Source organism: Geospiza fortis, unplaced genomic scaffold (genome assembly GCF_000277835.1).
Source record: "Geospiza fortis unplaced genomic scaffold, GeoFor_1.0 scaffold599, whole genome shotgun sequence".
NCBI lineage: Eukaryota > Metazoa > Chordata > Aves > Passeriformes > Thraupidae > Geospiza > Geospiza fortis.
In genome coordinates, this window is record NW_005054605.1 from 328,111 (window position 1) to 338,206 (window position 10,096).

The following is a 10,096-nucleotide window of genomic DNA, read 5'->3' on the forward strand; positions in this document are numbered from 1 at the left end:
GTGAGAGGCTGGGGGAGGCACCTCCCCCGGCAGGCCTGCGGGGGAGAAATGTCACAGTCACGTTTTCTGAAAAATTTTCTGTCACAGTCATGTTTTCTGAAAAATCTTCTTTGCCCAGGATTCTCCTCCTGGGAAGATGAGAAGGCTCAGACAAAAAGGGAAAAAATAATTGAACTGATTTGCTTCTCCTGTGTTTTGCTGCTTTGGACGTTGTTTACCAACAATTACCAATGATTGTTTCATTGGTTCATTTCATAAACCATGAAATTTACGTGGTTTCATGTAATCTGTTTTGACTTATTAGCCAATCAGGATCAAGCTGTGTTGAGGCTCTGGAAGGAGCCACGAGTTTTTCATTATTATCTTTTTAGCTTTCTGTAAGTATCCTTTCTGTATTCTTTAGTATAGTTTAGTTTCATAGTTTATATATATATATAGTTTTTAATATATTTATTTACATATAATATATATAATATACATAATATATATTATATATTATGTAGATCTATAAAAACTAAACTATATATATGTGTATATATATGCTTTTATATATATATATATATAGTGCATATATATATATAGAGTTTAGTTTTTTAGCCTTCTGAGAACATTGAGTCAGATTCATCATTCCTTCCTTTGGGAACCCCACAAATACAACAGAGAAGGAGGAGTTACCCCAGGACACAGCGTGGCAATGTCAGAGCAGGGACAGGAGCCACCTCCAGAGCTGGGATGTGGCTCTTCCATGCTTAGAGCTGGTGGGGACAGAGGGCAGATGGCAACAAAAGAACAGCAGAGGCTTATTTAGGTTGGAAAAATCATGGAAAGGTTTGGGTTGGGAGGGATCCTAAAGACCACCCATGTCCCATGGGCAGGGACAATTCCCTCTAGAGCAGGTTGCTCCAGCCTGGCCCTGGTTGCTTCCAGGGATGGGGCAGCCACAGCTTCTCTGGGCACCCTGTGCCAGGGCCTGCCCACCCTCCCAGGGAAGAACTCCTTCCAATATCCCACCTAACCCTGCCTCTTTGCCAACGTGAAGCCATTTCCCTCATCCTGCCCCTCCAGGCCTTGTCCAAAATCCCTCTCCAGTTCTCTTGGAACCCCTTCAGGGCTCTAATGTTTCCCCAGATTTTGGGGTGCATTTCTACGTTCCAAACTGCAATGCAAGATGTATTCCATTACCATCTGTACGGCAGATTATCCTTTGTCAAGTGGGCAGTTTGCCTTATCTCCCTCTTTGAGTGACCACAATCACTCCTCCCTCGGGAGGGGACATCTGCTGATAACAGGCATTGAATGTCACTGCATGGCTGATAAGAACTACAGCATCCCATTGGGAGATGTGAGCCCAGAGGGAGGAGCCAAGCATTCCTACCCGGACAGAATCTGAGATTTCCAACATTCCTACCTGGATACAATCTGAGATTTCAAACATTCCTACCTGGATACAATCTGAGATTTCAAGCATTCCTACCTGGATATAATCTGAGATTTCAAACATTCCTACCCAGATATAATCCAGAGGTTTTTGAGACACCAGCACGGATTTCTCCACTGGATTCCCCAGAGGAACAGCAGCTGCCTCTTCTCCCACTGGATCTTCAGAGGAAGAATACATCCTTCTCTACAGGATCCCTGCTCCAACAGAACCACCCCTGGCACTGCAGGAGGGCTGCAGCCACATTTCCAATTGGACTGGTACCAACACCCTGACCCACAGGGTGTCAGGTTGGGTTCTGACTCGGTCAGTGTTGTTCTAGTTACTGCATTGTTTATTTTATCCTTTTATTTTTCTTCCCTATTAAAGAACTGTTATTTCCTGCTCCAATATTTTTTGCCTGAGAGCCCCTTAATTTCAAATTTATAGCAATTCAGAGGGGTAGGGAGGGTTTACATTCTCCATTTCAGGGGAGGCTCCTGCCTTCCTTAGCAGGCACCTGTCTTTCCAAACCAAGACATTCTAACACCAGCAAGGTGTGGAAACTTCTGGCTGCCAACCAGATCTCTGCACACACCTCCCACAGGCCAGGCCCCACATTCCAGGGGGAGAGGCACCCCAATCTCACCAGCTCCAGGGATGGGTGGCAGGTTCAGGCCCTTGGAAGCCGCCGGTTTCCTCAGCTGCTTCAGCTTGTCGATGCGAAGGTTTTCCAGTTTGTGGAGGGCCATGAGCCCCGAGGTGCCCATGGGCTCCCCAGGCACCACGTCCTCCAGAGTGGACAGGTCCTCGTAGCTGCCACCGGCGTTTCCTGCCATCTCCACGCCGCTGTCGTTGTTGGTGGTGCTGCCCAGGGGTGAGTGGTCGCTGCTGCACGAGGATTGCCCACCTGGGCTGGGCTGGGGCTTCTGGGGAGAACCAGAGCAGGGCCAAGGGGGTTGTAGTGTATGATAGAGATAATTCATGCTATTAATGTATAAAATATTGTAAGATCCAAACTATGTCTTTTGACCACCCTGGCCGGGAGCAGTGTCTTATTCATATTCATCTACTTCCCGGACTACATTGAGATAGCATTGGGTTCTTTAATGTAAGAATGGAAACTTCCAGGGTGATAATCACGGGCTTCCCTGGGTCGCCAGGACCACTCAAGAGTGATTATCGCCTCGAAGATTGTATCCACCAGGATGATTAACAGCGCCACCCTGCTACATGTGAATACCGACTTCCCTGAAGTTCTCTGACAACATCTACACACCTGGACCAGACTTTTGTCTACCTCTGCACATGTAAAGCCCCGGTTCTGCACGTGAAAAGACACAAAGAACATTCGGTCATCTCTGCCTCGGGCAGAATAAACTGTATAAGGACTCGCTGCGCAAAGCAGCACGTGTGAACAGGGGAGAGACTCTGACACCCCGAGGTCAGATCTGTGTTCACCCAGCGCCGAACCCGGGCTCGACGCTGCCCTTGGCTGTGGTGGTTTTTGACGATCGAAATTCGGTCTCGCGGACAAATTAATAAATCATTGCTAAGTTTCCTTATAAGTTTGGCTCTCGATTTGATCATTTATAACAGGGTCAAGCACCCAGGATGTGGGAACCCAGAACATCCCTCTGGCCACCCAGGATGGCCAGGACCCCTTCCATGGGGCTCAGAAGCCCTGGCACAGAGCCCAAGACACCTGTGGGTTTGATTATGACCCGTGGAGTAAATTACCAACCTTAGATGAAGATCAGCAAGCCACAATAGTTTAGGTAGAATAATAGTGAAGTTATCACGGGGTGGAAAAGTAGATTTTGGGGTTTTTAGAATGGGGTTCAGGAGGCAAGATGGGGGAATCTGGGCATGTCCAGCCTTTCTCCTTCTTCTTCTTGGCCTCCATCTCCTGCTGTGATGGTGGCACTTTGGGATTGGTTTAGAGTAGAAACTCACTGTCTAACATAGGTGATAGGTATTGGAAAGTAATCGTAAACATTGTACACATATTTTTAGTATAAAGAGGTAACACCGTCCTGGGGCTGGCAGAGTGCCTGGAACTGTCCTGCTGGATGGACCCCGGCAGGACAGGAGAAAATTTTTTATAGATAAGATACAATAATCAACCTTGAGACCGAGAAATGAAGAGCCCTGACTCCTTCTTCAAGCGCTAGGCTGGGAAAAGAGACTTTCGAACTTTTCTCAGGGTCACTCTGACACGCTAGAGATCCCAACACCAGGACACACTTGGAATCACCACGAAGGTTGGAAAAGCCTCTGAGATCACTGAGTCCAACTATTAACCCAACACTAATGTCACAGATGTATTTTATGAAAAATCCTTTCCTTAGGATCTTTTCTCCTGAGAAGCTGAGAGGCCTCAGAAATGAAATGTAAACAATAATTATCTGCTGCTGTGCAATGCAACAGGTGCATCTGTGATTGGTCTCATGTCGATTGTTTTTAATTAATGGCCAGTCACAGTCCAGCTGTCTTGGACTCTCTGGTCAGTCACAAGATTTTATCATCATTCCTTTCTATTCCTTGCTAGCTTTCTGATGAAATCCTTTCTTCTATTCTTTTAGTAAGTTTTAATATATAATTTTATTTTAATATAATATATACCATAAAATTATAACTCAGCCTTCTGAAACATGGAGCCAAGATTCTCATCTCTTCCCTCATCCTGGGACCCCTGTGAACACCCACCACACGCTGCCATGTTGGGTTAGGACACACTTGGACACACTTGGCATCATCATGAAGGTTGGAAAAGCCTCTGAGATCACTGAATCCAACTATTAACCCAACACTGCCATGTTCACCACTAAACCACATCCCCAAGTGCCACATCCCAGCGTTTTTTGGAGACTTCACCAAAAAGGAATGGTGACTCCATAGGGCAGCCCATTCCAGTGCACGCCAACAAAGTTGTCCCTGATATCCAACCTAAGCCTCCCCTGGAACACCTTGGGGCTGTTTTTTCCTGTCCTATCCCTTGGGGATGATCCCCCACTACCAAACCCTCCCTCCATCCTCCATCACCCCCACAGCTCCTCACTCACCAAGGCCAGCTCGGGCACCAGGAGTTTCCCATCGTCCTTCCGAGCCTCGCTGGGGCCGTTTGCCTCCTTCTCCTGCTTCATATCCAGGGGGGCACTGGGGGTGGGCAGTGCCCGGCCCGGCCCCACGTCCCCCCGGTGCTTTTTGGTGACGTGGGCGTCGGGGCCGTGCACGGTCTTGACGTGTTTGCGTAGGGAGCTGGGGTCTGTGTAGCGCTTGGTGCAGCCGGGAATCTTGCACACGTAGGGCTTCTGCACGGAGGAGGGAGGGAGACAGCTCCAACTGCAGCCCCCTCCCCAGAAATAAACCCCCCTTGCCACCCTCTGCAGAGAGCTGAGGGTGGCATCAAAGTGGGTGAATCCCCATGGAGGGCGCACGGTGGGCTCAGGATGGCAGAGGAAGGAAGGAGCGGGGTAAGGGGAGGAATGCTGGTGATGAAGATATTTAAAGCAGGAGAAGAGGGAGTTGGGGTGATGCCCAGGGGTGTGAGGAGCTCTCAGAGGACAGGAATGATCCGGGAGGACATGGGGAGCCCTGGTGGGGCTGTACCTCGTTGGAGTGGGTGCGGTTTTGGTGCTTGGCGCGGTCGGAGGCGTTGGAGAAGGCTTTGTTGCACCCCTCGTGCTCACACACGTAGGGCTTCTCCCCCGTGTGCGAGCGCAGGTGGGTCTTGAGGTTCTCCAGGCGGGAATAGGCCTTGTTGCAGCCCTCAAACTGCAGCAGAGCAGGGTGGGATGTGTCACATGCCGTCACCAGGCCTTGGAGCACGTGGTGACATGTCCCACAGCCCACATGTGACACATCTCGCCTCCCATCACACCTGCCACCCTCACACCGCGGCACAGCCCTTCACACCAGGGTTGTGCCACCTCCTTCTGTCCCATGGCAGCCCCTCAGAGGGTCCCCAAACTGGGGTTGACAGCAGCACCCATCCTGATTAAATTCAGGAACATATTCCAAAGCATGGGACAGCTTTAGGGCCATGTGACTCTGGGTTTAGGTGGGATTTTAGGAGGAAATTCCTCCCTGTGAGGGTGGGCAGGCCCTGGCACAGAGAAGCTGTGGCTGCCTCATCCCTGGAAGTGTCCAAGGCCAGGTTGGACAGGGCTTGGTTGGACAGGGCTTGGAGCAGCCTCAGACAGTGGAAGGTGGGATGGGATGAACTTTAAGGTGCCTCTAACCCAAAACATTCCAGGATTCCATGAGCCCCACACCTGTACCCACCTTCTGCCACCTGGGCCCCAGCTCCCATATCTTTGCCTGAGAGCCCCTTAATTTAAAATTTATAATAATTTGGAGGGAGGGGGGTTACATTTTCTATTTCAGGGGAGGCTCCTGCCTTCCTTAACACACACCTGTCTTTCCAAACCAAGACAAACTGTTATTCCTGCTACATATTTTTGCCTGAAAGCTCCTTAATTTCAAATTTATAATAATTCAGAGGGAGGGGGTTTACATTCTCCATTTCGGGGGAGGCTCCTGCCTTCCTCAACACACACTTCTCTTTCCAAACCCAGACACCCCTCATTCTCCCAGCCCAGCCAGGATTTTGGGGGGAGTTTTTTGGCATCTCACCGTGCACTTGTGAGGTTTCTCTCCCGTGTGGCGCCGCATGTGCACCACCAGCATGTACTGAGCCTTGAAGGGCCTCTGCTCCCGCGAGCACGCTGCCCAGTGGCACACGAACTCCTTCTTCTCGCCGTGGATGTGCTCGTTGTTGATGTGCTGGGGAGGGAGGGCAGCGTCACTGGGGGCACTGGGGAGGGGGCAAGATACAGGAGAGACTGGGATGGGAAAAAGGGAGAAAAAAAACCCCAGGAGAAACTGGGATGGGAGAAAGGGACATGGACAGATTGGGATGGGAGAAGGGGGATGGAGGGATTGGGATGGGAGAAAGGGATACAGGAGAGATTGGGATGGGAGAAAGGGGATGGACAGACTGGGATGGGAAAAAGGGCCATGGACAGACTGGGATGGCAGAAAGGGATACAGGAGAGACTGGGATGGGAGAAAGGGGATGGAGGGACTGGGATGGGAGAAAGGGGATGGAGGGATTGGGAGACGACTGGGATGGGAGAAAGAGATACAGGAAAGACTGGGACATGGACATGGACAGACTGGGATGGGAAAAAGGGACACAGGAGAGACTGGGATGGGAGAAAGGGACATGGACAGACCGGGATGACAGGTGCAGACACCAGAGTTTGGGGGAGAACAGCCCTGGTGGTGTTTGGAGGAGGCAGAGAATGCAGGGGATGTTTGAGGGATACTCTGGGAGGTCCAAGAGCAGCCAGAGGGGTCCAGGTGGCCCAAAGGATGGTCAGGGGATATAGGAGAGTTGGAGGAAGGAAAGCTGGAGCAAAGGAGGGATCTGGAAGCACCAGTGGATGAGGAGAACTGGGGGAAGCACATCCCTCCCTTCCCAGGAGGGAACTTCCAGCATCATGGTGAGTTCCCAGGGGTGGCTGGGACCTGGGAGGAGGAATCATGGGCTGATCCAGGGGGATGCTGCCCAGCAGCCTGAGGGCAGACTTTGGGGTGGGAACACCTTGGCAGCCCCTGACTCACGTGCACCAGCTGCTCCTGCGTGTCGAACTCCTTGGCACAGCCGTCCCAGTAGCAGTTGGTCTCATACACAGCCTCACACTCGGGCTTGCCATCCTCCTTCTCCAGCTCCTCCCGGACATCCAGCATGCCCATCAGGGGGTCCTGGGGGGCACGGGCAGGTGAGCACTCCCAGGGTCACTGCCAGGGGGTTGGGAGGGGGGATCTGATGGTCAGGGATGTACCTGGGTGCCCGTGGATGCTGGGCTGGAGATGTCACCCTCAGATCGCTCCTCTGGGAATTTGGCACTCAGGGGGCTGCTCAGGCTCCACTCCAGCTTCAGCTGCTGCCAGGGCAGGGAAGAGGGAGGGAGTCAGCAGGGAGATGGGCACTGGAACAGGACGTACAGGGATGCACAGCTCACATGGACATGGCTCACTCACATGGGACCCCACTCACAGGGATTCCCTTTCACATGGGACCCCACTCACAGGGATTCCCTTTCACATGGGACCCCAATCACAGGGATTCCCTTTCACATGGAACCCCAAACACAGGGATTCCCTTTCACATGGAACTCCAATCACAGGGATTCCCTTTCACATGGAGCCCCAATCACAAGAATCCCTTTTCACATGTAACCCCACTCACAGGGATCCCCAATTACATGGAACCCAAATCACAGGGACCCCCACTGACAGGGATCCCAGTTACATGGAACCCCACTCATGGGGACCCCCTTTCACATGGAACCCCACACACAGGGATCCCCTTTTACATGGACCCCCAATCACAGGGATCCCCAATTCCATAGAACCCCACTCACAGCGATCCCAAATTACATGGAACCCCACTCACAAGGACCCCCTTTCACATGAAACCCCCCTCACACAGATCCCCAATTCCATGGAATCCCACTCACAGATCCCCTCTCACAGGAATCTCTTCTCACATGGATCCTTTCTCTCAGAGATCCCTCTCACAGTGATCCCACTCACAGGGATCCCTCTCCCAGGGATCCTCCCATACCTGGCAGTATTTTAGGGTCTCTCTCATAGATCCCCCATACCTGGCAGTGTTTGGGGCCCCTTTTCACATTTTCCCTCATACCTGGCAGTGTTTCAGTGCCCCTCTCATGGATCCCCCATACCTGGCAGTGTTTGGGGCCCCTTTTCACATTTTCCCCCATACCTGGCAGTGTTTCAGTGCCCCTCTCATGGATCCCCCATACCTGGCAGTGTTTCAGTGCCCCTCGAGCAGGTGGGTGGTGCAGCAGCCCCCCACGTGTGGGCACCTCGTGGGAGCTGCAGGGTGGGGGTGGCGTGTACAGGTGCCCTTGGCCCTTCTGCTGCCCAGGTGGGCTCTGGTACCCCAGGGACGGGCTGTGGAGAGCAGGTGACACCATCAGGAGATAAGAACAGAGATCTGGAACCCCAATCATCCCTTCCCCACCACCCCACCCTGCTCCCAAAGGTGTGAATGGGCACTCAGCGCTACCAGGTGATTATTTACAAACTACTGAAAGTGCCTCGAGCTGTTTTATTTTCCAGCATCACTCTCATTACATGATTATGACAAAGGGAAGATGCTAGCAGCTCACAATCCGGGCAGTAGGCTAAAAAACTTAATGTTACAGCTTACTTTATAAGCTTCTTGACCAATCACACAAAGCAAAAGCACACTGACAGCAGTTCTATCTAATTGCCATAAGCACACGTGCTTTTGTTTAAAACAATGCTTGCTTATTTCAAATACAATACCGGCTTGTAAGTCTTAAAACACAACGCACAGAGCTCCATTACTAAGCTTTAACTTTCCTAATATCTTGCTAGATAAACTTTTCTGTAGCTTAGAGAATTATTCTAGACAAGCATTAATACACAGGCCATTGTTCTGTTTGCTTTTGCTTTTCCTACAGTTTAAATAATTTTTCTGCCGACTTATCTCATGGCTGCTGCTTTAGCTCTACTCACAGCTCTGCTGTATCTGAGGCCTGCACCGTGCAGCTTTGCTAAAACCCTCTGATTTTGTGGATTCCCACCCCGGGGGGTGCCAGGGCGGCCAGGGCAGTGCCCACCTGATGGTGCTGATGGACAGGTGACCGTAGGAGCCGCCGGCAGAGGCGCAGCGGGAGTTGATGAAAGCCACGAGGGAGTTGGGCGAGGTGCGGATCACGGTCTGCAGGTCGATGCTGGAGTCGGACAGGGGCGAGATGGACAGGGCTCGCTTCTTGCCCAGCTTCCCTGCGCCTCGGGGCGTGGAGAAACGGGAGCCTGGAGGGGGCAGAGTGGGGGGCGCGGAGCTCAGTGTGATCCTGGGGGGCTGGAGGCACCCCAAGAACACACACCTGGTGTTTGGAGGATGCAGGAGTGCCCCAAGTGTGACAGTTCACTTTGGATTTGGAACAAAGAGATGTTTAACCCCTCTAGGGAATCCCTTCTGCCCCACAGCCCCCCAAAACCAGGGGGCAGAGGAGGGGGCACAGCCCTCAGTGTGATCCTGGGGGGCTGGAGGCACCTCAAGGACACACACCTGGTGTTTGGAGGGTGCAGGAGTGCCCTGAGTGTGCTTAGGATTTGGAACGGAGAGATTTTTAACCCCTCCAGCCCCCCAAAACCGGGGGCAGAGCAGGGGGCACAGCCCTTAGTATGATCCAGGGGGGCTGGAGGCACCTCAAGGACACACACCCGGTGTTTGGAGTGCACCAGTTCACTTTGGATTTGGAACACAGAGATGTTTAACCCCTCCATGGAATCCCCCTGCCCCACAGCCCCCCAAAACCCGAGACTCACCATCCCCGGGGTGTTCAGCTCCTGCTGCCAGCCCATACCCGCGGTGCCCGGGCTGGTGGCACACGGGGAAATCCAGCCCTGGAGGAGGGAGCAGAGCTCAGCTGGGTGTGGGGCAGAGACCCCCGGAGCTCCCCTGACCTCGGGGGGATCCTGGAGCCCCCCACCATGACCCACCTGGTGGTCCCGGGGCGGCGGGGGCTGCTCCGTGCGGGGCGTGCAGGCAGCAGTGCTCGCTGTAGCCGGCGGCCGGGGGTCCCGCGGGGTCGAACATGTCGCGAT

General features: G+C 52.5%; 1 protein-coding gene across 1 annotated transcript in view; it reads right to left on the reverse strand.

Annotated features, from left to right (window-relative positions):
- The window catches only part of GLI1 (GLI family zinc finger 1), a 13,721-nt gene extending 3,631 nt beyond the window's left edge, over positions 1–10,090 (reverse strand). Inside the window, exons 1-10 of the mRNA XM_031064567.1 lie at positions 9,992–10,090; positions 9,818–9,895; positions 9,103–9,298; positions 8,257–8,407; positions 7,270–7,371; positions 7,049–7,189; positions 6,056–6,205; positions 5,030–5,194; positions 4,483–4,731; positions 2,067–2,346 (exon numbers count right to left, since the gene is read on the reverse strand). Coding sequence (XP_030920427.1) covers positions 2,067–2,346; positions 4,483–4,731; positions 5,030–5,194; positions 6,056–6,205; positions 7,049–7,189; positions 7,270–7,371; positions 8,257–8,407; positions 9,103–9,298; positions 9,818–9,895; positions 9,992–10,088 — 1,609 coding nt within the window. The 5' untranslated portion in view covers positions 10,089–10,090. The remainder of the gene's footprint in view (positions 1–2,066; positions 2,347–4,482; positions 4,732–5,029; positions 5,195–6,055; positions 6,206–7,048; positions 7,190–7,269; positions 7,372–8,256; positions 8,408–9,102; positions 9,299–9,817; positions 9,896–9,991) is intronic.
- Between the last annotated feature and the right edge of the window lie 6 nt (positions 10,091–10,096).